The sequence below is a fragment of the Oncorhynchus kisutch genome, linkage group LG21, assembly GCF_002021735.2.
Source record: "Oncorhynchus kisutch isolate 150728-3 linkage group LG21, Okis_V2, whole genome shotgun sequence".
Taxonomy (NCBI): Eukaryota; Metazoa; Chordata; class Actinopteri; order Salmoniformes; family Salmonidae; genus Oncorhynchus; species Oncorhynchus kisutch.
The window spans coordinates 35,186,755-35,214,101 of record NC_034194.2 but is presented as its reverse complement, the minus strand read 5'-3'; the positions used below and the strand labels follow the sequence as shown (position 1 = coordinate 35,214,101).

General features: G+C 44.4%; 2 protein-coding genes and 1 pseudogene across 4 annotated transcripts; 1 reads left to right on the top strand and 2 right to left on the bottom strand.

Moving 5' to 3' along the window:
* Positions 1–403: 403 nt before the first annotated feature.
* Positions 404–15,084, bottom strand: LOC109866360 (cleavage and polyadenylation specificity factor subunit 2). Of its 3 annotated transcripts, XR_004204657.1 has the most exons (16): positions 14,743–14,902; positions 14,227–14,392; positions 13,817–13,976; positions 13,023–13,128; positions 12,655–12,784; positions 9,804–9,919; positions 9,399–9,586; positions 8,648–8,938; positions 8,345–8,445; positions 7,829–8,032; positions 6,793–6,948; positions 5,805–6,027; positions 4,799–5,137; positions 2,517–2,651; positions 1,625–1,822; positions 404–1,477 (listed from the first exon to the last, which is right to left on the bottom strand). XR_004204657.1 is itself a non-coding variant. In XM_031800367.1 (15 exons), the coding sequence occupies exons 2-15, from the start codon at positions 14,373–14,375 to the stop codon at positions 1,730–1,732; spliced, it is 2,391 nt and encodes a 796-aa protein (XP_031656227.1). In that variant the 5' UTR covers positions 14,376–14,392; positions 15,067–15,084; the 3' UTR covers positions 404–1,729. The 3 variants fall into 3 exon arrangements, 2 of the variants coding, with proteins under 2 accessions (XP_031656227.1, XP_031656226.1); XM_031800367.1 differs by lacking the exon at positions 14,743–14,902 and adding an exon at positions 15,067–15,084 and having other exon boundaries at positions 404–1,822; XM_031800366.1 differs by having other exon boundaries at positions 404–1,822.
* Positions 15,085–16,179: 1,095 nt separating this feature from the next.
* Positions 16,180–16,957, top strand: LOC116356184 (NADH dehydrogenase [ubiquinone] 1 beta subcomplex subunit 1-like; annotated as a pseudogene).
* On the bottom strand, positions 16,792–24,985 carry LOC109866362 (ribosomal oxygenase 1-like). Its single transcript, XM_031800368.1, has 16 exons — positions 24,903–24,985; positions 24,600–24,747; positions 24,198–24,335; positions 23,947–24,086; positions 23,760–23,859; positions 23,565–23,678; positions 23,214–23,320; positions 20,770–20,877; positions 20,572–20,606; positions 20,271–20,449; positions 19,950–20,054; positions 18,437–18,578; positions 17,690–17,810; positions 17,492–17,591; positions 17,303–17,389; positions 16,792–17,164 (listed from the first exon to the last, which is right to left on the bottom strand). Exons 2-16 carry the CDS (start codon positions 24,684–24,686, stop codon positions 17,096–17,098), a joined length of 1,632 nt encoding a protein of 543 aa, XP_031656228.1. The 5' UTR covers positions 24,687–24,747; positions 24,903–24,985; the 3' UTR covers positions 16,792–17,095.
* Between the last annotated feature and the right edge of the window lie 2,362 nt (positions 24,986–27,347).

The window sequence follows — 27,347 nt, the reverse complement described above, 5'->3', positions numbered from 1 at the left end:
TTTGTTGTGGTGGGTAGAGCCACGGCAGTGACCATGTGGTAGGAAGGCTTGGGCCCACCCTGGGGATTAGCACAACGCTGCCTGTGAACGTAATCAGCCGATACCATGTGCCCCCACTGCTGCAGCAGCGGACATCAGCCAATGACGAGCCACGACCGAGCAGGAAACATGTTAGTCACAACACTGACACCCTCACACACGGTTGTGTCTGAAATGGCACCCTCCTCCCTTTATAGTGCACTACTTTTCAGCATAGGGCTAAAAGAAGTGCACTTTAAAGGAATTAGGGAGCCCTTTAGGCCTACTGTCCATACACACACACTACAATGGGTAATTCAAACTACACAGGGATGACAACATTGACCTTATATGTGGATTACAAAAATTAACACAAACCAGCGAGCCATTTTAAAATCCATTTTTACTTTTCTCGGTCTCATAATAAACCTGATTTCAGTTACCTGAAATACAAGCATGAGAGAATGGACTATTCTAGCGTGTTATGTACATGACAGTGCATTATGCTAATTTACCAAGATATTACTGCAGGGACAATGTCATCTAACCCTGGAATTGCTGCTGTGTGAACACACTTGATAAAGGGAATCTGAGGCAGACAGAATGGATGAAACATGGCTCCATCTGGTGGTGTCATACTGTAACTGCAGCAGTACCATTTAGTAAAGCCCCTGTAATGGTACTTGCTTACATACAGGCAATTTCATTTCAATTCCATTTAATCAACTCAGGAAGTAAAAATGAAAATAAAATTTAAAAAAAATTAAAAAAAAAATGGACCTCATTGAAACATGGTTCACTTCCTTAATTGAACCCAACCCTGCAGACAGCGTATACGTCTCGTTCCCCTCTCTCGACCCACGGAAAAATGTATAGGAAACAAACACATTTATTTGTTCAGAAAAGGGAATTTAAAGGTCCAATATGCAGTAATTGAGTCACAATTTCCTGGTTGCTAAAATTCTAATAGTTCTCCTAATCTCAGTTTGTGTGACAAAACAAACAATGTATACTGTAGAGAATCATTGTACCATCTAAACCATAGTGAAATATCTTTTCAATAACCCAAAATATAGCAGTTTTGACTGTTAGAAGCTGGTGTATGAACCCGAAAGTAAAAGATGCAAAAACAAAACGTAATGGGAAGCATAGAAATACAACAGATCTATCACTTCTTAGCCTTGCTTTCAATGAGAAAGACCGATCAAAAAGTCCCATTTCATTGTGAATTTGGTTGGGTCACCCAAAACATTACATACATTTAATGAGAAACAAAACAGATAAACCATTTAAGCCTACGTCCAACGATGTTGGGACTCTCCAGCGTGTGGTAAGCTTTCACCTCGCCAGCCCAGTCCAGAGCCGAGGGGGCTTGAGGAGAGGTAAAAATGACCCTAAGGGTTACATCATGTGTTCACATCAAGAAGAGGTCACTCCAGAAAAGCCCATCTGTCTCTCACTGCGGTGGGGAAAGACGCACAATAAACAGTAAACAGATTTTTAAATGGGGGGGGGGGGGGGGAGGACAAATCAACACAGCAGTTGGAATTCAAACAGCTGGAGAGGCTCCCGAGGGGAGCTCAGGTAGCCTGTGTGTGGAGAATACCTAGAACCCTGTGGTCCTCTGGGTAATAGTCCTCGCTCCCCTCCATCCCGTCTGTGTGATACTGTCATGACTGACACCATCTCTGCTGCATGTTGCTCCTCTCTCCTACACCACAGCATACTGCTGATACAGCAGCTCACGGATCTTATAATAGTCATCACACAGGCATCCTTCCAGGCCGATGCGCCCCGCCTCCGTCTGTACGGGGGAGGAGATCAGGGTTAGAGGGGTCACACGTGCGTTATCACTGAAAAAATCACAAGCAGATGCAAAATGGAGATTGAGTGTTGTACAGAAGCAGAAATGGTTGATTGTCACAGGTTCCTAGTCATGGCTGTTACGTCTGCTCATTTCCAACGTTAAATAAAATGTATCATGTCGTTTCTGCGTCATCCTTCCTTCCCCCAGAGCATTCTTGTAAATAAATAACAATCGCTATTCAATTCAATTGAAGTTCAATACATATATAGCTGTTCATGTTGTTGACAACACAGGCCACCCCATGCACCCTCTGGGCTTATTCCCCATGTTTCATGCAGCAGCTCAGTGAAAGGGATGGTTTAGGCTGTCACAGAGCGCTGAATGTAAGGAGCCTTGGCTAGTGTGACCTGGAACGACACATAGGCTCCTGTTTCTGTAGCGTGAGGCATCTTGATGTACAAGTACACCCCCTGGACAGGACGCTCGTCTATCACAGGGCCTCACCCCCAATCTTTCTCCTTAATGCTGAGTGCCAAGCAGAGACATTGGTCTGACTCGGCCGGGGATCGAACTCCCAACCTCAGGGCAGACATTAACTACAAGGACACCGAGATTGAGCAGAATGAACACAGGGCTGAATTAATGACCGTACTGTGTGATGGGGAGACAGACAGACACACAGTAAACTCACCCTGCGGACGGCCACCATGTTGTTACACACCAGCACTCCTCCCACAAACTCAGCCTGGATGCCTTCCCTCAGCAGCACCTGCTTGAAGTCGGACAGGCGCGGCTCGTTGATAAACACTGACTGGTGGCCTGGGATCTGTGAGTTAGACAGGGTGTGCATGGGTTAGAACCACAACTGTTTTCTATACACCAGATCCAAGACAGTGTTGGACTCTATTGACTCTGCGGAACTAAAAACTAAAGTCTCTATACACATGATCCCAGACCAGTTGGACTCTGTGGAACTAAACCCATGCAGTCGCTATGCACTGGAGGTGAGTTTAACGCTTCGGTTTGCGGCAAACATGTTACTTAGAAACTATTTTAATGTATATTCCAAAATGTTATGGGGAAACATTGAAGGCACATTTTCAAAAGGATTTACTGTGGCATTTTACAGGCAATAATCAGACTGCAAATCACTTGGCTGTTACTAATACACGGCCACATGATTATCTGTGACGGCAGTTTAGACCCGAAACAGACACTTACGTTTGTCGCACACGACCAACTTTTTACGGACGTTAGCGGCTAACAAAATATACTGAACAAAAATATAAAACGCTAAGATTGAACTGAGTTACAGTTCATATAAGGAAATCAGTCAATTTAAATAAATTCATTAGGCCCTAATCTATGTTTTTCACCTGACTGGGAATACAGATTTGTTGGTCACAGCTACCATATAAAAAAAAGATGGGCCTCAGGATCTGATTACGGTATTCCTGTGCACTCAAATTGCCATCGATAAAATGCAATTGTATTCATTGTCCGTAGCTTATGTCTGCCCATACCATAACCCCACCATGGGGCACTGTGTTTACAATGTTGACATCTGCAAACCGCTCACCCACACAACACCATACACGTGGTGTGTGGTTGTGAAGCCGGTTGGACGTGCTGCCAAATACTCTAATACGGAGGTGGCTTATGGTAGAGAAATTAACATTAACTTATCTGGCAACAGCTCTGGTGGACATTCCTGTAGTCAGAATGCCAATTGCACGCTTCCTCAAAAAAGAGACATCATCATCTGTGGCATTGTGTTGTGACAAAACTGCACATTTTAGAGTGGCCTTTTATTATCCCCAGCACAAGGAGCACCTGTGTAACGACCATGCTTTTTAATCAGTTTATTGATATGCCACAACTGTCAGGTGGATGGATTATCTTGGCAAAGGAGAAATGCTCACGAACAAGGATGTAAACAAATGTGCACAACATTTGAGAGAAATAAGCTTTTCGTGCTTATGGATAATTTCTGGGATTTTTTTTGCTCAGTGTAAACGGAATATGTTAGCTAACATTAGCTAACATTTGCAAACTACTTCCCTTGTTGAAAGCACCTCTGATCTTAGTGAAAGCACCTCTGATCTTAGATCAGTTGGACTTTGTAGAACAACAAACATAAAGTTAATATATTGGTAACTCTGATCTCACATCAGTTTGACTGAGTGCAACCACAACTACACAGCTTCTGATCATTAGTTTTGACCATTTTATAATGAATTCATTTTGAAATACGTAAATCTAAATTTGGTTGATCACAATGTTTACACCATAGGACTATAACATTTGAACCTTAGTGTTGGTAAAGATTCCTGGGTTCAACTCTGTCGTCTCCCTCCCCCCCAGGGCCAGCGCTCGATCGCTCTCCCTCCCCCGGGGCCAGCGCTCGATCGCTCTCCCTCCCCCGGGGCCAGCGCTCGATCGCTCTCCCTCCCCCGGGGCCAGCGCTCGATCGCTCTCCCTCCCCCGGGGCCAGCGCTCGATCGCTCTCCCTCCCCCCAGCGCTCACTCGCTCTCCCTCCCCCCAGCGCTCACTCGCTCTCCCTCCCCCCAGCGCTCACTCGCTCTCCCTCCCCCCAGCGCTCACTCGCTCTCCCTCCCCCCAGCGCTCACTCGCTCTCCCTCCCCCCAGCGCTCACTCGCTCTCCCTCCCCCCAGCGCTCACTCGCTCTCCCTCCCCCCAGCGCTCACTCGCTCTCCCTCCCCCCAGCGCTCACTCGCTCTCCCTCCCCCCAGCGCTCACTCGCTCTCCCTCCCCCCAGCGCTCACTCGCTCTCCCTCCCCCAGCGCTCACTCGCTCTCCCTCCCCCCAGCGCTCACTCGCTCTCCCTCCCCCCAGCGCTCACTCGCTCTCCCTCCCCCCAGCGCTCACTCGCTCTCCCTCCCCCAGCGCTCACTCGCTCTCCCTCCCCCCAGCGCTCACTCGCTCTCCCTCCCCCCAGCGCTCACTCTCACCTCGTGGGCAGGCAGAGGCTCCAGGGTAGGGATGACATCACTCTCCTCCGACAGCTCGCGCACATCCTCGCCAAACAACGTCTTCATGGCGCGCTGCTGCGCCACCACGCTATGGTCTGTGGTGGCATCGTCAGCAGGGGTCACGTCCATGGCCAGCTCACTGTCTTCCACAACCTCCTCGCCAGTTCCCTTCTCGCCTTTCACCATGCCCTCCTCAGGCAGCACGCCTGTGTCCACCTTGACCACGCGCATGTCCAGTACGCCATCGATCCACGCCAGCTCTGTGTCCTTGGCGCGGCAGAACTGCAGCGAGCTCACCAGTGAGTCTTTCAACCGCACCTAGGGAAGAAGAACACAACCTCTTATGTACATAGAACAGAAAGTGGTTTAGCTCAACGTTTGTGTTTCTATACATTGCTGCACATAAATAAAACTACTTCTGTAGCTCAGTTTGTTGAACATGGCATTTGCAACACCAGGATAGTGGGTTTGATTCCCGGGACCACCCATACGTAATATTTATGCACGCTTGACTGGAAGTCGCTTTGGATAAAAGTGTCTGCTAAATGGCATATATTATAAAACATTCACAATTGACCCATTGTCTGATCCAGAATTCTAAGATGGCTTGACCTGGGTTTGATTAGTTACAGCAGGGGTGGGCAATTCCAGTCCTTGAGGGCCTGATGGTGTCACAGTCTTGCCCCAGCTAACACACCTGACTCCAATAATCACCAAAACATGATCTTCAGTTTAGAATGCCATTTGATTAATCAGCTGTGTTTGCTGGGATGGAGAAACAGTGTGACACCAATCAGGCCCTAGAGGACTGGAGTTTCCCACCCCTGAGTTACAGTAACCGTGACTAAAGCACATCAACTTTCTGACTGGTGAATCGTGATAACACAAAATGATATGTCAAATGGGTCAATTATTCACAGGGCATTAGTCAAAAACCTGTCCCAAAACATCCTACATGAGCATGTATTTTTTAATGACATTCTACCTGGTAAATGTGTGTCTCACTGGTGGCGTCCACAGTCTCCTGCAGCTTGGGCGTGTAGACCTTGATGTCCTTGGTGAAGGCCTTGCAGGACTCGGCCAGGTCCAGGCTGGCCTCGGGGGGGCCGTGCACGATCACCAGCTGCCGCGGTTTCATTTGGTTGATGATCTTCTTGATGGAGTCGCCGTCCGAGCGGCCCTCGTAGTCGATGTAAGTCACCCTGGCTCTGCACAGGAAGATCAGACCACAATTGATCATTTCTCAATATTTTAAATATGCATTATTAAGAAAAAATACTTTTAGGATCATATTAGAAAGAAATGGGCACAATTCATATTTTGTGCAAATAAAAAAATTACTTAGTCTAGGCAGTATAATTAAAATCACAAACGTACAATTTTTCAGAAATATGCCTATGTATGTCATTAGAATATATATCAGAATGATTTTAGCACTGAGAGGCTCTCAGCCTCCAGTATTTATGCTGCAGTAGTTTGTGTCGGGGGGCTGGGGTCAGTTTGTTATATCTGGAGTACTTCTCCTGTCCTATTCGGTGTCCTGTGTGAATCTAAGTGTGCGTTCTCTAATTCTCTCCTTCTCTCTTTCTTTCTCTCTCTCGGAGGACCTGAGCCCTAGGACCATGCCCCAGGACTACCTGACATGATGACTCCTTGCTGTCCCCAGTCCACCTGGCCATGCTGCTGTTCCAGTTTCAACTGACCTGAGCCCTAGGACCATGCCCCAGGACTACCTGACATGATGACTCCTTGCTGTCCCCAGTCCTCTCTAGGTTTCTTCCTAGGTATTGGCCTTTCTAGGGAGTTTTTCCTAGCCACCGTGCTTCTACACCTGCATTGCTTGCTGTTTGGGGTTTTAGGCTGGGTTTCTGTACAGCACTTTGAGATATCAGCTGATGTACGAAGGGCTATATAAATAAATTTGATTTGATTTGAATACATCTGCTCTCATTTAGGTGTTTGGGCCCAATTACTTGATCTCTAGGTTCTCCGTAGTGGAGGTACACTTGGTGGGTACTTTGGATGAGGAGTCCTGGTCCATGGGTTCGTCCCCGTTGGCCATGCCCGACTCCAGCTTGTTCTTCTCCTCCTCAGTGGCCTGGAGCTCTGGTACCAGGAAGTCCTCCGGTCTGGAGACAGACAGTCATTCATTCATTAGTACAATATTGTGTGACACCATCTGGAGCTGCTACAACAAAGATTCCAATGCATAGCTAGAGCTCATTATCCAAAGGGATTTCTTGTTTCTACATGACCTGATCTCTCCAGAATACTACTAGTTCACTGACGACCTCTCCATAATACTACTAGTTCACTGACGACCCCTCCAGAATACTACTAGTTCACTGACGACCTCTCCATAATACTACTAGTTCACTGACGACCCCTCCAGAATACTACTAGTTCACTGACGACCTCTCCAGAATACTACTAGTTCACTGACGACCTCTCCAGAATACTACTAGTTCACTGACGACCTCTCCAGAATACTACTAGTTCACTGACGACCCCTCCAGAATACTACTAGTTCACTGACGACCCCTCCATAATACTACTAGTTCACTGACGACCTCTCCATAATACTACTAGTTCACTGACGACCCCTCCATAATACTACTAGTTCACTGACGACCTCTCCAAAATACTACTAGTTCACTGACGACCGCTCCATAATACTACTAGTTCACTGACGACCTCTCCAGAATACTACTAGTTCACTGACGACCCCTCCATAATACTACTAGTTCACTGACGACCTCTCCATAATACTACTAGTTCACTGACGACCTCTCCAGAATACTACTAGTTCACTGACGACCTCTCCAGAATACTACTAGTTCACTGACGACCTCTCCAGAATACTACTAGTTCACTGACGACCTCTCCAGAATACTACTAGTTCACTGACGACCCCTCCATAATACTACTAGTTCACTGACGACCTCTCCAGAATACTACTAGTTCACTGACGACCTCTCCAGAATACTACTAGTTCACTGACTACAGTACCTGATGATCTCTCCGTACTCATCCCATTTGACCCTCTCCTCGTGGGTGGGGAACATGGGGTAAGACTTCTTGGCCTGTTTGAAGAAGCTGCCCTTGCGGACGCCGTCTCCCTTCATCATGAGATCGTGGTGTTTGGTTTTCACCACCGCCGGCAGCTCCAGGTCATCCTCCATGTCGCTCTCATCACTCGAGTCCACGTCCACCCTGAGACAGACACAAATATATTAGACACACACAATCTTGCTGTGTTTCGTCACCTCAAAGACGAACACATCTTCATTCTTGGAGAACAACCATGCTGTTATGTGGTTGTCTCGCCTAGTTCCCTTAAGATGGATGCACTGTAAGTCGCACTGGATAAGAGCGTCTACTAAATGACTAAAATGTAATCTGTGCACACATACAAACACACAGAAAACAGCTAAATAATACCCCTAACCCACCTGGAAGAATATTATTCACAGTGCAGTAGTATTGTAAAACGAATAGGCCAGAAATAAAGTGTCAGTGACTCACTCTTTTTCTTGTTCAAGTTTTTTGGCAGCTTCCTTCTTCATTCTCTCTTTCTCTAGGTATTCTTCCAGCTCTCTGCCTTCCAGCTTCACCCGTTTCCTAATCTGTCAACATGACAACAAAAATGTATGAAAAGGGGGGGGTGAGAAAGCCATTGTGACATATCAAGCTGTTCCCATGCTTGAGTTGAGATGGAAACTGGGAGACAGGAAGAGCCATATGGACACGCTGCACAAACAGATAAATCCAAAAATCTGAGCCAAAATGGCAGCTCGTCTTCCCTAAAGCCTTTTCTTATAGTTTCACCTCCAGGTCCAGCATCTTCTCCCCGGGGTTGTCGATGAGGTAGCGGCCCAGGGTGCCGGGCGTGGTACGGTAGGTAAGGATCACAGAGTTCTTGGCGTCCTGACACCATTGGATGAAGAGCTCACGGGAGAAGCCAGACTCCAGGTCGGGCTGACTGCAGAGCACCACCTTGGGGCTGGGCACGCGGGCCAGGTCGGCCAGGCTGTGGCACAGGGACAGGTGACGGAACTGGAAGGGGTTGTTGCGCTTGTCTTCGAAGCAGCGCATCAGCTTGTCACTCATCCACTCCACCTGTAGGGCAGAATATAACAGAGTCACCACTATTGTTACCATGCCTATTACAATGACAGAGTGATGCAAGACGAACTGTTTGAGGTACCGTGTTTGTGACATGCTATATTTTCCTAAATATATTAATTCCGTGCCACAAAATGCTAACATTTTATACCTTTCAGAAGATGCAGCATGTTACATATGACAGCCCATTTAAATGAGTAGTGAGCACTATTGAAACGTGAATAAAAGCACATAAGTACTTATATGTAGATGGTACTGGACCTGGGGAATTTTTACTTTATTTTTAGATCATTCAAATACTTTTTAGCTGTGCTTACATGTTGCAACTACACCAACAGAATAGTCCCAAAAGTGCAAACCCCACCCATCTGGCACTCCAGGCAGGCTGAAGCAGACTCAGATTGGACTGGTACTGTGTGGTCAGGTAATGAAAGGGTATGTGTGTGACTCTGACCTGAGACTTGGAGAACTCCACCACGTTGTAGCTGACGTTGTTGAGCAGGGCCAGAGAGTAGACCCCCAGCCCGGCGTCCTTTGTCCTCCAGATCTGGTCCAGCAGCTGAGCCAGCTCCAGTACACGGCCTGCCGTATCCACGGCGATCAGCACGTTGCCGTCGCCGCGTAGGGTCTCCATTACATTGGCTGAAGGAGGGGGGGGGTGGACAGAAGAATGGTAAATCACTTTTCCCTTCATATTCAACCAATAGGTATTACTTTAGCCTGGTCCCCGATCTTTTTGTGTTGTCTGGCCAACTGCTATGGTCATGACTTTCCAGTGACCACAGGTAGTTGGTAAGAAAGCACAAACATATCTGTGACCAGGCTAGGATTGCAGATGATTGAGTGTTGATTAACTTACTAAGGAGCTGCTCGTCCCTTTGCTTGCGACGCGGCTGCACGTATGTAGCGTTGAACGAGTCTGTGATGAGAAGAGAGGGACGACTCACCGACTCCAACGTACACCCATTCAGGTGGCTGGAGAAAACAAACAAACACTATAACCATCATTCCCCCTCTACTCAAGTCGCTCGCTTTCCCCCGCCACCGACAGCTCTCGCCTTCCCCGCCACCTCTCGCTTTCCCCCGCCACCGACAGCTCTCGCCTTCCCCGCCACCGACAGCTCTCGCCTTCCCCGCCACCGACTGCTCTCGCCTTCCCCGCCACCGACTGCTCTCGCCTTCCCCGCCACCGACAGCTCTCGCCTTCCCCGCCACCGACAGCTCTCGCCTTCCCCTCCACCCCTCAGCTCGCCTTCCCCTCCACCCCTCAGCTCGCCTTCCCCTCCACCCCTCAGCTCGCCTTCCCCTCCACCCCTCAGCTCGCCTTCCCCTCCACCCCTCAGCTCGCCTTCCCCTCCACCCCTCAGCTCGCCTTCCCCTCCACCCCTCAGCTCGCCTTCCCCTCCACCCCTCAGCTCGCCTTCCCCTCCACCCCTCAGCTCGCCTTCCCCTCCACCCCTCAGCTCGCCTTCCCCTCCACCCCTCAGCTCGCCTTCCCCTCCACCCCTCAGCTCGCCTTCCCCTCCACCCCTCAGCTCGCCTTCCCTCCACCCCTCAGCTCGCCTTCCCTCCACCCCTCAGCTCGCCTTCCCTCCACCCCTTCCCTCCACCCCTCAGCTCGCCTTCCCACATTTATCGCTTGCTCTTCTCTCCATCCCTCTACTCACAGAGTGTTTGTTTAATAGCTTACTGATTGATGAACAATTTCACAAATTCAGCTGTTCTTAAATCTTTGCTATGCTGTAATAAAGGCTTTACACTTGTTCGTTAGACCAGCCTCTCTGCTATTATTTATCATGTATTTAGTGTTGTTTACACTGTTCCAAATTACAAAAATTGATTTATAATAACCGCCTTTTATCTCCTTATTGCTATTATTATTATCACTATAATGATCATCATTATAATAATTAATGTCATGATCATAAGTAGGTTTAGTATAGCAGCCTTGTATAACCACCACCAAGCTGTAGGCATAAGAGCACATCCTGTTTAGACTTTATACTGTAACTTAGGCTTCAATACTTATATAGGCTACTGTCACACCCTGGTCTATGTATTTTGTGTTTTCTTTACTATTTTGGTCAGGCCAGGGTGTGACATGGGTTTATTATGTGGTGTGTTTTGTCTTGTTTTTTTTTGTAGGTATTGGGATTGTGGTATAGTGGGGTTATCTAGAAAAGTCTATGGTTGCCTGAAGTGGTTCTCAATCAGAGGCAGGTGTTTATCGTTGTCTCTGATTGGGAACCATATTTAGGCAGCCATATTCTGAGTGTTTTGTGGGTGATTGTCTCCGTCTCTGTGTTTGTGGCACCAGATAGGACTGTTTCGGTTTTTTCACGGTTCTTGTTTTGTAGATTGTTTTATTTTCATCTTTATTAAAGATGTACAAAACTAACCACACTGCATTTTGGTCCGCCTCTCTTTCACCAGAAGAAAACCGTTACAGCTACTGTATCTATCAATCATTCCTTCACACATCAGGAGTGATTCATGTTTTTAAATGCAATCAAGCATTTTAGTTTAAATGACAAAGTGACCCTTGAATAATTAGTAAATAAACTATTCCATGTTGGCAACTGCATTCACGAATGCATGCAACTGTTTTTAGTCTTTGCTGTCATAACCAAAAAATAAAACAGACTCTACGGTTCACCTAGAATGTATTTTGTGTTGTTCCAAACAGTCATAAAAAGTCTATTATAATCTAACAGCACCTGTTTGACATACATCATATGTACGCAGCGCTGACGACTCACCTTTTTATTGACCTCCAGTATTTACCACAACTATTTATTCCACACATCTGACTTCCTCTTTACCTCCTGAGCAACCAAACATTCCCCCGTTTTGTCACCCATCTGCAAACATTCCCCCGTTTCCAGTTTGTCACGACATCTGCAAACATTCCCCGGTTTCCAGTTTGTCATGCCATCTGCATACATTCCCCCGTTTCTAGTTTGTCACGCCATCTGCATACATTCCCCCTTTTCTAGTTTGTCACGCCATCTGCATACATTCCCCGGTTTCAGGTTTGTCACGCCATCTGCATACATTTCCCAGTTTCTAGTTTGTCACGCCATCTGCAAACATTTCCCCATTTCCAGTTTGTCACGCCATCTGCATACATTTCGCCGTCACATGTTCCGGTGTTCAGAGTTTGTTATAACCAATTTATTAATGTGATTATGATATGCTACAGGTCAGGCCCTATTGGTCACATGCATAAAATACATAAATGTGTCACGTGAAGACTAAGGGTTGAGGGAATAAGGAATGCTTGTTTTTTTGCGTGACAGAACTTTTGTCAGAATTGGCTGTAATTATTTTGCAGCTTCAGCAACACGGACAGCGTGATAAACATGTTGATGTTCTGTGGTATCGCTGCAGCAGGGAGGAGAGACAACGGGTGCAAGTCACACAGTCACTCAATGTTGTTTTTTTAACACAGAGCATCAAGTCTGATCCCGGCCCAATCAAACCAATTGCGTTCAAGATCTCTAGTCATCTGTGCGTCTTAATTATATCATCAAACAATGCACTTAAAGCATCAGACAAGCTCAGTGCATAGAGTTGATTTGATTAAAACACATAGGATGCGTCTACATATGGAAAAATACACATGATCAAATTTAGACCAATAGATTGGTCGAACAAACAGACGACCAAGATTTTTTTAAATTTTTAGTCTGGGATGGCCCTCTACTCACATCTCTCTTTTGTGGTTGAAGTCCACCGCGTAAACAATCTCCTCCTCCCCATCCTTCACAATCTTCCAGATGGTCCCTCCGATCATGTGACCAGCAGGAAGTGGAGTGATGGACAGACCATGTCCTTTCCCTGTAAACAAAATGTAGAAAGGTCGATTGAACCAGTGTTTTATGCTAGAGCAAAGAGATCACTACAACAGGAGTCAATCGAAATTGGACAGACTGTGTCTTTCCCTGTCAAATAGGAAAGATGGATTACTGGAGACCAATGTTATGGTTTGAACAGATACAGTACATTACTCAGGAGTCAATAGAAATGATATATTATAATTGAGTCATTATGTAACACTGATACATCGATTACTGACCTTTCAGATTGACAATCTGGGAGTACTTCAGCTGCTGGATTTTGTCGAAAGCGCAGTCCACATCATCCAGGGTGAACAGGTTGAAGTCCTCAGTGTTGTTGCGCGACTACCAAACAACAGATCACAAATGAGAGAACTTTTACAGTGCACTGTTACTCCCTCTGCCCCCACGTTTTGTTTCCCCACATTTAGGTTTTTACCCTAGCACTCCACAGCTGATTTTCCCCCACATTTAGGTTTTTACCCTAGCACTCCACAGCTGATTTTTCCCCACATTTAGGTTTTTACCCTAGCACTCCACAGCTGATTTCCCCCCACATTTAGGTTTTTACCCTAGCACTCCACAGCTGATTTTCCCCCACATTTTGGTTTTTACCCTAGCACTCCACAGCTGATTTTCCCCCACATTTTGGTTTTTACCCTAGCACTCCACAGCTGATTTTCCCCCACATTTTGGTTTTTACCCTAGCACTCCACAGCTGATTTTTCCCCACATTTAGGTTTTTACCCTAGCACTCCACAGCTGATTTTTCCCCCACATTTAGGTTTTTACCCTAGCACTACACAGCTGATTTAAAGAATCATCAGGCTTTGATTATTTTAATCAACTGTTTAGTGCTAGGACCCAAACAAATATGTGCACCTCTTGGGGTCCCCAGGACCAAGTTTGGGAAACGCTGGCGCAGTACATCGCATCCATCCCTTAGCCTGGTCCCAGATCGGTTTGTGCTGTCTTGCAGAGTTGGCAAGACAACAAAAACTGATCTGGGACCAGGTTAGCACCTCTGCCTCACCTGATACAGGTCATACATGAACATCTGACCCATCTTGTAGACGGGGATGGTGGCATATATGGGGCAGTTTAGGCCCAGCTTGCCCACAGCATAGGGCAGGGCCCCCAGGTGCAGGGGGTCAGGATGGGAGAGGAGCACCGCATCAACCTGGTGGACATACCTGGAGAGGAGGAGGAATGGTCCATAAGAAACCTGATTAACTGGGACAAGTTCTAGTTGTTGACATTAGGAATGAATTAAATTGAGACTGTGGTGGGGATGTCTAGATAGCTGACATCAAGACTCATTTTGACATTTTGCCCTGCCCGATGTACCCCCTTCATGTGTAACCAATCATTAGGCCTATGTTCTGAGTCTTCCCAAGTACCCCATTGAGACCTACTGGCTTAGATTATGGTGTGGGCTTCTACCTTTTCATGGAATCAATGATGTCCATGGAGAAGCTCTCATCCCAGCCACAGTCCAGGAGGAAGCGGAACTCATCCACCTGCAGCAGGTAGCAGAGGGCAGACTCCTCCTGCACCCCTGACACAGCAGTCAGTTTGATAATAGACGTCATTTTCCTCAGCTGTCATACTACAGGGACAAGACATAGAACCATTAGTTAATTAACTAGCTATTAACAAGATTATATTTTGAACCACTTCACATGCAGCAATATGCCTGCGATATGCATGTATTGTAAACTGAAAAATGTAAACAGCCATGGTCCATAGATGATATGGACATGATACAACTTCACAGCAGTTTCAATATTTACTAGACAATATAACACTATTTATCATACATCGCTAAGGTTAACTAGTTATGAGATCACAAGCTAAAGTAATTGTTAGCAGTCCTAGCTAGCTAACGTTAGCTAGCATGCTACGTTTGCTAGCAGACAAATGTTGCTATTATGGGCCATAGACTAACGAGTAACATACCATCAAGTGCCATACAGGTTTTAACTCCAATTGAGCAAAAAAATCAATAACACGAAGAGTCTAACATTACAATATTATGACATTTTTAGCAACGATTGTCCACACTTCTTCCATCGACTCAGACATTGTTTGCCGCTTAAACGTCAAAGGTCACTGGGAGATACCATTAAATCACATCTATGGCGGCGTAAATATACATAATTGTATTGGCAAAGAATAAATGCACTCGTTTTACTATTCAAATGAAAATGTTACTCCAGACTAATTAGCTCATATTCTGAATTTGAAGACATACTCAATTTAAAAGCATTTTTCATCACATACAGTTACAAGTTAACACCACCATTTTAGAGCACTTGGTAGGGTCCAATGTCCTATGAGCGAGTGAAGCCTTTTCTATATGTATTTCTATAGCCGTGCGTGCAATACTTCAACGTATATCTTGTAATCACAACATATTGTAGAATTCTTGTGGGAAGAACAGAGGCTTATTTGCTGCTAGATAACCAGCTGGAGTCCATCATAAATTAGCCCATGATGGGTGACTCTCAGTTCCACATGAGTCAAGAGACGCGATGTTCGGTCTGAACATGAACACGCATCGCTTGCGGTACGGGGTTAGAAGCACAAGGACCTTATCTTTCATAATGACAATAAATAATGTCCCACAAACAAAAGGTTACATTGATACAATTTTTTTTATGGTTAGGGTTCCCACATGGACATATTTCCATGTTACAGTGCTTGTTTACGGACTAACTGCTAATTAATTGTCTCTCCGAACACCTGTGTGTCAACTCAGCATGTCACTGAAAAATACTGCCAGCTGCAACTGTGTAAAACCCATTTAAAGCAGTGTACAGGAACATTGTGTGCCTTTTGCATTTGTGAAATTATTTTGTGATATAAAACTAGTGATTTTATGTTTCTAGACCCGTACCGTAATTGAGAATCGATTCGCATTTAGATGGAGTATTTGGCTGTAAGAGCCAATTCGCCATTTAAACACATGTATGGTCCATCCACCTTGGACTAAAGAGTGAAGTTAGGCTCCTTTAGTTCAATATTGGGCTAAAGTTGGCTTGCTGTGATAGTAACATCAACGATAGCTAGGTAGCTCAACAACAACAAAAATTAACGTGTATTTGCTGATAACAGTTATGTGGACACTTGGATAAACAGTTCGCTAACAACTAATGTTCATCTATCTTAGCCAACTGGTTGTGATCCACTAACAGTTAGCTTGCTATTATTTCCTCGTGTTCGAGTCTATGTATTCTTGCCAACTCCTTAGAACTTGACAGCAGAAAGGCTTGCATACACGCTGGTTTATTATGCTGTCACACAGCTATAGGTGCACCAAATATTTTTTTTCATACAATATGGCTGCATACAGTATACTGTAAATGCATTTGTGTTTTGCACCAACCAGGAAACATGGTGAACTTCGCTGCCCTGATGCGTGAACATATTTGTCCCCCTTGGCTTTGTGATCGGGATCTACATGGACAGCGCACAGGATCAGAAGCTGACTGCTTTCAGGAACAAAAGTGCATTGTACAGCAGGTGAGTTAAATCTGCACCCACTGATGCACAATTTTGAAGTAAACCATGCTGTGCTGGCGCAGATATTCTCTTTTCACAAACTATGGCAGATTCAAGACCAGGCCAGCCCTGTAGATGTCTTGTGGTTTGAATCAGGCATCAGTATCTAGCCTTCATATGAAATTATACATTCCTAGCAATAGTCCAAGTGTGTACTAATGGTCCTCTGAATATTCTCCCTTATGTATAGGGAGTTGAAGCCAGGTGAGGAAGTCACCTGGAAGTAGACCCACCCATCACCTGGAATATTTGTGTCCCAAGTCACATCTCCTGTTGTCTGGATGGTTTTCAAATCAAGTATGCCAATAAGAAGTTTCCCTCACTGTATCTTTATGGGTTGTATCGACTAATAAACATGTCCCTTTGTCAGCTAGTGAATCGATAATGCAAAGTTGGACATTTCTATAACAATGTACTTCCATTAGCAACACACAGAAACTAGGATTGATTTACACACCAATATGCAAGACTGTTTTAATGCAATACTTACTGAACAAGTAAAGGTTAATATTGTAAGTGGGCTATTACAGACCTATTACTTTTGATTGATCATTGTGTTCCAGCATTGCACCATCGTTTTTGGAAGAGCCTAGAGGAGTTAGTTGTAGAGGGCAATGCTGATGCAGTGCTCAGAGTTTATTCGACTGCTGTCCTAAAACCAGAAATTCTTCCTACACATAGTGAGAGGTGAATGATGCTGGTGCAGCATATATTTTTTGTGAAACTTGTTTTAGAGTCCCTCCATGATTCAGGATCGCTGCAGAGGTTCTGCGGTGTGAATAAGCCCTTTCTCAAACAGCAGCTCAGCCAAGGACACCTGGAAGAGAGCACAGAAATACATCTTTAAGAAAACTGCAGTGCAGAGTCCGACCCAAGCACTGACCAGCATAACGCGACCATCCACATATCTACACTACTGACATGCAGAAGACGGCATACATGTTGATAAACATACCTTGTCCTCAGCCGACTCGCATGGCAAACTGCCCACTGTCACAAACTTTGGATACGCATGAATCAGGAACTCCATGCCGTCTGTTTGCTGAAAGAGTTACATCATGTTGAGCACAAAGGCCATCACTGCAGTGCAGCATCTCAGGCAGGCACACGTCACTGCTATAGTAACAAGGCAATTCATTCATACCTCTGCTTTTATTTCAACGCTCTTGGGCGCCTCCTTGTGGTAGACTCTGGAGTTGTCTGCAGTGTAGTAAAGCCAAACTGCTTCTCCATCACTGCATAACCTGCAGCATCAAAAAGAAAAGTCAAGGTCATTTCTGGGAAAATGTTTGTAAGAGCTATGCTTTTGTAAGTCATAGGATATTTCCTGTCCGAGATCTACCTGGCGATTCCAGAACGGATTAGTCTGACTCTGGTCTGGCCCCTGATGGTCACACCCACGTCCACAGCCTCTCCATCCTCCCACCTGGAAGGAGCTCCCTGGACACTGCTGGCCCGCTCCTCTGTGGATTATCACTAGAATCAGTAATACTGGCCACGTGGCAGTCTAGTTTGGGAAGCCCTAGAGCAGAGGTTCCAGACTTTTCACTCAGGCCCCCCTTCCAGCATCAGGGAACATCCCGCACCTCATCCATTTCTATGGGCACTAGCACTGTTCATCACAAACTGTTCACACCCCTCTAGTTGGTGGAGAGAATATCTTGCAGGTTTACTTCCTACAATTATCCACATTTTGTCATGGGGTGCATAGAACATTTTGCCATTTTAAAGCACATTTTCTTGTGCAATTCTATACATTTTGCATGTCTAATGTGATATTAAATGAGTCTCATGTCAACAAAACCTATTGGCCCAAAAGAATAAACAGCTGAAATGGGCTAGTTTATCTGGACATTTCTGACAAGTTATAAATAGGTTAGCAATGACTGACATGACAAGAGGAACTGATGATGCACTACCCAACTTTGAAATTGCACTATGTACATTCAACTATTACAACTTTCAAGAGTAACTTAAACCGGATGGAGTTCCTTTGTTTGTTTTTTTGGAGGGGGGGCACAGTTTGGGAACTACTGGCTTAGGAGTCACAAAAGTCCATGTTTGAATTTCAGCAGTAGATACGTGGTACCTGCGGTGAGCATCGGGGGAAGACAGTCATGGAGATAGTCCCTCGCTTTCTGATCCACAGCAGCATCCACAGGAGCAAAGGTTGATAGCTTCTTCATCAGCCCTTCTATTCTGGATAGGAACTGCGCCCTGCGTGGATCCTCCTAGACACACACACACACACACGGCTTTCAAGAGGGTGCAACATTACAGAGAATGTTCAGATATACACTACCGTTCAAAAGTTTGGAGTCACTTAGAAATGTCCTTGTTTTTTGAAAGAAACGCACATTTTTTGTCCATTAAAATATCAAATTGATCAGAAATAGTGTATACATTGTTAATGTTGTAAATTATTATTGTAGTTGGAAACAGATGATTTTTAATGGAATATCTACATAAGCGTAAAGATGCCCATTATCAGCAACCATCACTCCTCTGTTCCAACACCAGTCTCAACGTCAACAGTGAAGAGGCAACTCCGGGAAGCTGGCCTTCTAGGCAGAGTTGCAAAGAAAAAGCCATATCGCAGACTGGCCAATAAAAAGAAAAGACTAAGATGGGCAAAAGAACAGACACTGGACAGAGGCACTTTGCCTAGAAGGCCAGCATCCCGGAGTCACCTATTCACCGTTGACGTAGAGACTGGTGTTTTGCGGGTACTATTTAATGAAGCTGCCAGTTGAGGACTTGTGAGGCGTCTGTTTCTCAGACTAGACACTCTAATGTACTTGTCCTCTTGCTCAGTTGTGCACCGGGGCCTCCCACTCTTCTTTCTATTCTGGTTAGGGCCAGTTTGCACTGTTCTGTGAAGGGAGTAGTACACAGCTGTGTATGATATCTTCAGTTTCTTGGCAATTTCTCGCATGGAATAGCCTTCATTTCTCAGAACAAGAATAGACTGATGAGTTTCAGAAGAAAGGTCTTTGTTTCTGGCCATTTTGAGCCTGTAATCAAACCCACAAATGCTGATGCTCCAGATACTGAACTAGTCTAAAGAAGGCAGGTTTTATTTAGTCTTTAATCAGAACAAAAGTTTTCAACGGTGCTAACATAATTGCAAAAAGGGTTTTCTAATGATCAATTAGCCTTTTTAAAATTATAAACTTGGATTAGCTGACACAACGTGCCATTGGAACATAGGAGCTGATAATGGGCCTCAGTACACCTATGTAGATATTCCATAAGAATGTTTATTTTTAATTCAGCCGTTTCCCACGACAATAGTCAATTTACAACATTGACAATGTCTACACTGTATTTCTGATCAATGATGTTATTTTAATGGACTTTTTGTTGTTGTTGCTTTTCTTTCAAAAACAAGGAAATTCTAAGTGACCCTAAACCTTTGAACGGTAGAGTATATATATTCTGTAGAACAGACATTCTAACTTGCCATGGGACATAGGCAATGATGTCAGCTCTATCCGTTCAACATTCCGAATTGTTCACCCTTCTGAACACACCCCTGTTGAGAGTAGGTGCTCAGAGGTCAATTGGACTCCAGAGACAAGTAAACAACGTGTCTGAAGTACCTTGTCGGAGTTCTGCACCCCCATGTAGGTCAAGTAATCCACAGGCAGGCCTCGTCTGAAGTCCACGTCCTCCTCCATGGCCATCTCTAGGGCTGCTGGGACCACCTGTCAGAGATCATGTTCTGCATCAAACACAACACAAGCCTATACTTCCAAGTACATCCATGTTGTATAGACATGACATTGTATATCATTCAATATATATATATTTTTGGACTCAAGTGTAAATTGAGCCATGCCCAATCTACATCAATGTTGATACAAAATGAGACAGAACTGGACAGTGTCACATACAAGGAGAGCAGAGGATTGATAACACACCTTTGCCAGTAGGTTTCCCCAGCTGTTCCTCTGGTAAGATGAGACAGTGATGTGGAGGGAGTGAGCATCCGGCAGGCAGTTCCCCTGGTGGATAAACCCTCGGGGGAAGTAGAGGAGATCCCCAGCCTCCAGAACCACCTCCAGGATGGGCTTCCCGATCTCCGACTGGCTGAAGTTAACTGGAGGAGGAGGAATACCAAACCATCTGTAAGGAATGAGACTGAGGCAGAGGGGACTGGGAAGTGATCGGTCGTGCTTATAGTCTATTTATAGGCACAAGGGTGGAGAAAGAAATACTTACGACTGGAAACGACAGGCAAGACCTCATCTTCTGACCTAAAAAGTGTAGCAATCAAACATCCCACAAAATATACAGAATTAGTTTCTCAGAGTTTAATTATATTAATCTGGTTCAAAATTGATTGATGCATGCTCTAGGTGCTGATCACCTTTTTGGGAATTTTATAAACTGGATTTAGACTGTTCATAACTCAGTCACCTGGGGTTGTAAACTCTCCAATGCTTCTTCCCTTCCAGCTGAACCACAAAGGCCTCGATGTCGTCATAATGTGGAGCAAAGCCTTGTGTTCCTGGAGGTGTCAGATACCTGGGGACACAAAACTACTTTGCTGTAATGTCACATGAGGTGAATCAGTATTCAGCATGAGGTAAGGATATAACATAATAGTTTGTCCTCAAAGAAGGAAATGTTCACAGTCCCATACATGTTCATTGACTTTCAGGGCTCTATTTTTAACAATCCTAACACAATGGTAAATCTTAGCGCTGGTGAAAGGGGTTTAGGATATTATTTCTATTTTCACTGGAGTAATTGTGAGCGCAATAGCTGGGGCGAAAGAGCTGGGTTTTGACTAATAAATAAAATTATAGGTGTGGAGAGGGCTTGGCTACTCACTGGCCAATCAATGCATGTCAAGGCTCAATACTGTATGCTGTTGTCTTAAGTTCTGGTTGTTATTGACAGTCTGCATTGTCATCCTAGTGGATTGATACAGTTTATTAAATAGCACAGGCTACAGTAACGAGTTAGAGCAACAGTATAAACATCCAGTGTTTGCTCAGTATGTTGAGGGTTGACAATCAACATTGTTGTAATAGGCTTCAACGAGTATAGGCCAACTCCGTTGACATGGAGTTATATGGCTGAAAGATACTTTTAGAGGAGCACATCTTTGGTAAGCGGACAAGAGGCGTTCTGTGGAAATGGGGAAACAAACCTAACGGAGTAGCCTATTCACTGCAGGTAGGCCTACGGGAATAACGCTTGACGGAAAAAGCCTCATGAGTAAACCATTTAGAAATGTTTTATGGATAGGCTATTTGGCAAATGCATGGCCATGACAAGAAAGACAGCAGACACATTGCTGTTATAGTAGGGTAAGGGGCCTATAAGGGATTTTTAACATTTTAATTCAAAGGAAACAGGAAAATAACTGACGTTTTTCTAAAAACGAAGGTCACTGGATCATCTCATCTCTTATTCCAAAACAACAGGAGCTGGCTAAAATAATGTACTATAGCCTACATAGATAACAGGAGCTGGCTAAAATAATGTACCATAGCCTACATAGATAACAGGAGCTGGCTAAAATCATGTACTATAGCCTACATAGATAACAGGAGCTGGCTAAAATCATGTACCATAGCTTACATAGATAACAGGAGATGGCTAAAATAATGTACCATAGCCTACATAGATAACAGGAGCTGGCTAAAATCATGTACCATAGCCTACATAGATAACAGGAGCTGGCTAAAACCATGTACCATAGCCTACATAGATAACAGGAGCTGGCTAAAATCATGTACCATAGCCTACATAGATAACAGGAGCTGGCTAAAATAATGTACCATAGCCTACATTGATAACAGGAGCTGGCTAAAACCATGTACCATAGCCTGCATAGATAACAGGAGCTGGCTAAAATCATGTACCATAGCCTACATAGATAACAGGAGCTGGCTAAAATCATGTACCATAGCCTACATAGATAACAGGAGCTGGCTAAAATAATGTACCATAGCCTACATAGATAACAGGAGATGGCTAAAATCATGTACCATAGCCTACATAGATAACAGGAGCTGGCTAAAATCATGTACTATAGCCTACATAGATAACAGGAGCTGGCTAAAATCATGTACCATAGCCTACATAGATAACAGGAGATGGCTAAAATCATGTACTATAGCCTACATAGATAACAGGAGATGGCTAAAATCATGTACTATAGCCTACATAGATAACAGGAGATGGCTAAAATCATGTACTATAGCCTACATAGATAACAGGAGATGGCTAAAATCATGTACCATAGCCTACATAGATAACAGGAGATGGCTAAAATCATGTACTATAGCCTACATAGATAAAAAGTGGCTGCTCCCAAATGTGATCTTTTAATAAAGCTTTGGTGATTAAGATTTATTTCAAAGAGTTCTCACAAGCCAAGCCCTTTATGGTAGTCTTGACAACTTGGCGAATGCATTACCCCAAAAAACAGACTTCATTGAGAGAGGAGACTATGCTTGGTTATGTTTTTAAATACGAGGTTACAGCACAAACATAACATTGCTCTCGTTCCATGTGCATATGGGCACTGTGCGTCAAGGCTGGATAGGCTGCGCTTCCGCTGGCAACCGGGTTATTGCTAAGACCAGCTTCTGGTTGGTCTTAAATAGCCCCACCAGCACTGCCTGAAATTGGCACACGTTTTTAAGGACACAGCTCAGATATTGCCACCCCGCCAACTAGCAAGCTCATATAAGACAGGTAAATCACCGATCCTGGCGTTAGGTGTACAAATGTCAAACGAGTATGCATTTGACAATTGCACTGGCTTAACGCAACCTGGAAATAGAGCCCTCAATGTTGTTCGAGAGCATCTCACTGGTCAGAGGTTGTCAGACAGGGTCACTCACACATTAGCTCCTGCCATGCTGCCAAACTGCTCCTGGAGGATGGACAGCACACTCCACACAGTGGAGGAGAAGGCCTGGGGGTTCAGCATACGGAGGGAGCAACCACTCTGTGGATTATAATAATAAGCTAACTAGCTAGCCGTTACACATGCATGCACACATTTTAGTCCCGGGAATCCAACCCACTACTGCCGTCATGTTCAACCAACTGAGCTAGAGGACACATGGTTGGGTTTCAATATTATGAGGTACTAAGAACTTACATGTTACACAGATATTGGTACGATCTAAATTCTAACCAACACTTGCTCACACAAAGTAAATACAAATTGGCTTTAATGAGGTTTTTACCTCATAGAACTCCCATACAGTGAAAGGAAGAGCCCTCCCTGGAGGATTGTGTGTCTCTCTTTTGCCGTTTGTGTAGCTGGTGACATCCAGGTTCACTCCATACTGAACATCATCCTGGAAATGTCAACAGCAACATTAACCTGATCTGATCAAACAAAAATTACCTTAGATGTCTAGCTAGTCATGACACCTTACCTGTCTTAAAATGCGATCAAACTCTGCTGTGGAGAACAGTCCCTTGTAGTAGTCTGGATTCTGACGTTTGATCAAAACTGGCTTCTTTTCCCATGTATCCCTGTGATGAAGGAAGTCAGTAAAGTTTAAAAAGTATATCTCCCTGTGCAATCTAGTTCATGACTGTACTGAGAAAACCAAAAGCTACCTGAAGAAGCTCTTGGAAGGAATGGGTTGGATGAGCCACTGGAACAGTTTGCTGGCCCTCTCCCGGCTGTTGCTAACTTCAGCCAGGTCACTCAGCAGAGCCTCTAGTGCTTCTCCGCTTTTCTCTCCACACTGCACCTCCTGCATACAGCAAGACAATGACAGGTATGGCTAGAGCACCACAGTCAAACAGTTAAAGAACGTGAACAAGTGGCTTCAATATAGAGGGAGAGTTTGATTGTACAAACTAACTTCTTCAAGTCTCTCCAACCTCTCCTCTCTCGGAGACGATTTGATGACCTGCTTGACCATCGGTTTCATTTTGGCCTTTTTGATGGGTTTAGGGGTCTGGATGCCATTTTCCTTCCGCTTCTTCTTCTTTGGTGTAACCTAGAAAATCATCCAGTAGGCAGAGGCAATCAGTTTGAAATCGTTTCATATAATCATATGCACATTACAAAAGTATATTCAACAGATGGACATTATTCAACAAGCCCACTTCACATTGCATCAGTTAGCTAGCTTTCTTCCGTAGATTTGTCAACCCAGTTGATTTGCGTGCATGCCTAACACAAGACACTGTAAAGTCACTTTTACCAAAACTATCTGAAATTGCAGGGGGGCAAACACCAGTAATAACGTAACCCCAAGTACCTGCACAGATGATGGTTTAACTTCAGGAGTCGATTCTAATAGCGCATTTTGGTACAATTCAAAAGCTGACACATGTTTCTTCTCCATGTTGTCGAATATTTTTCATTCCTGACGTCATCAGCATGCGACAAAAGTGACTCCTTTCGTGCTGTATGTAAATGAGACAACTCCAGCTTAATAAAACACTTTATCGCCCTCTATTGTGCAGGCAGTGAGATGCCGCATATCTCTACCAAAGATACTGGGGCCTCGCGCAAAAGTTGGAATTTATACAAATGTAACTTGATGTGAGAATGTGCTCACCTCCAGGCAAACTTTAGACCATGAGTATGCACATCTACTATTGTGCGGTTCGAGCAGATCCCTTTGTCAAGACGTTGACACATAAAACAACGAACCAGATATTTAACCGGATGTATAAATGTGAAGCATTCGGTTTAGCGTTTCCACTCACTACCAAATATGGTGATGAGAGTAAGCCCGGTGGCAAGCAGTGGGAGAAGATTGAGCTAGATGGGTTTTGGCTGACATTCTGCAAATGTTCTCATTGATGAAACATTTAATCCGCATGAAGTTATATGCTTTGTAGACTTTACCCTTTATCAAAGTTTGATTTTTTTTTTAGAAGGAGTGCAAGGGCGGATTGAGTTACAACACACCAGCACTTCACAGAGCAGGTGTTCCCAAATGGAAACATGCTAAATAAACTTAAAACTAGCTCTTATGAGAACCGCCAAAGGAAAAGAAGACCCAGAGTTACCTCTGCTGCAGAGGATAAATTCATTACAGTTAAATGCACCTCCGATTGCTTGCCAAGTAAATGCTTCACAGAGTTCAAGTAACAGACACATCTCAACATCAACTCTTCAGAGACCAAAGGAAACGTGAAACAGACACTTCATGGTCGAATTGCTGCAAAGAAACCACTACTAAAGGACAGCAATAAAAAGAAGAGACTTGCTTGGGCCAAGAAACACAAGAAATAGACATTAGACAGGTGGAAATGTGTCCTTTGGTCTGATGAGTCCAAATTTGAGATGTTTTGTTCCAACCGCCGTGTCTTTGTGAGACTCAGAGTAGGTGAACAGATTATCTCTGCATTTGTGGTTCCCACCATGAAGCATGGAGGAGGTGTGGGGGTGCTTTGCTGGTGACACTGTCTGTGATTTATTTAGAATTCAAGGCACAATTAATCAACATGGCTACCACAGCATTTTGCAGCAATACGAGATCCCATCTGTTTTGCGCTTAGTGGGACTATCTTTTTTTTAATCAACAGGACAATGACCCAAAACACTACTTCAGGCTATGTAAGAGCTATTTGGCCAAAAAAGAGAGTGATTGAGTGCTGCATCAGATGACCTGGCCTCCACAATTGTCACGCCCTGACCTTAGAGATCCTTTATTCTCTATTTTTGTTAGGTCGGGGTGTGTCTAGGGTGGGCATTCTAGTTTCTTTATTTCTAGGTTGGCTTGGTATGGTTCCGAATCAGAGGCAGCTGTCTATCATTGTCTCTGATTGGGGATCATATTTAGGCAGCCTTTTCCCACCTGTTTGTTGTGGGATCTTGTTTTTGTGTAGTGCCTGTGAAGACTGTATTGACTTCATGGTTCATTTGTTCTGTAATGTTTTGGTGACTTTAATTTATTAAACATGTGGAACTCTATGCACGCTGCGTCTTGGTCCGTTTATTCTACAGACGATCGTGACAACAATCCCTCAACCCAATTTAGATAGTTTGGGATGAGTTGGAACACAGGGTGAAAGAAAAGCAGCCAACAAGTGCTCAGCATGTGGGAACTCAATCAAGACTGTTGGAAAAGCATTCCAGGTTACTACCTCATGAAGCCTGTTGAGAGAGTGTGCAATGCTGTCATCAAGAATATAAATATATTTAGATTTGTTTAACACTTATTTGTTTACTACATGATTCCATATGTGTTATTTCATAGTTTTGATGTCTTCACTACTTTTCTACAATGTATAAATAGTAAAAATAAAGAAAAACCCTGGAATGAGAAGGTGTGTCCTACCTTGACTGGTACTGTACATTTCACTCCAACAATATTTTAGAATAAGTTGGATCTATTACCGTAAGCATGCGACACCAACACACCTCCAGGCTGTGTATGGGCTATTTGACCAAGAAGGAGAGTGATGAAGTGCTGCATCAGATGACCTGGCTTCCACAATCACCTGACCTCAACCCAATTGAGATGATTTGGGATGAGTTGGACCGCAGAGTGAAGGAAAAGCAACCAAGAAAGTGCTCAGCATTTGTGGGAATTCCTTCAAGACAGTTGGGAAATCATTCCAGATTAAGCTGGTTGAGAGAATGCCAAGCGTGTGCAAAGCTGTCATTAAGGCAAAGGGTGGCTACTTTGAAGAATCTACCATCTAAAATATAGTTTGAGTTGATTAACACTTTTTTTGGTTACTACATGATTCCGTATGTGTTATTGCATAGTTTTTATTTCTTTACTATTATTCTATAATGTAGAAAATATTTTAAAAGATAGAAAAACCCTTGAACGAGTAGGTGTGTCCAAACTTTTGACTGGTACTCTATGTACGGTCACTGTGGGGACGGTGCCTTCGATTAATGAAGCCGGTGACTATTGTGTTAAATTCCTCAATGTTATCGGATGAATCTTGGAACTTATTCCAGTCGGTGCTGGCGAAACAGTCCTGTAGCTTAGCATCCGCTTCATCGGAGCACTTCTGTAATGAGCGCATCACTGGTACTT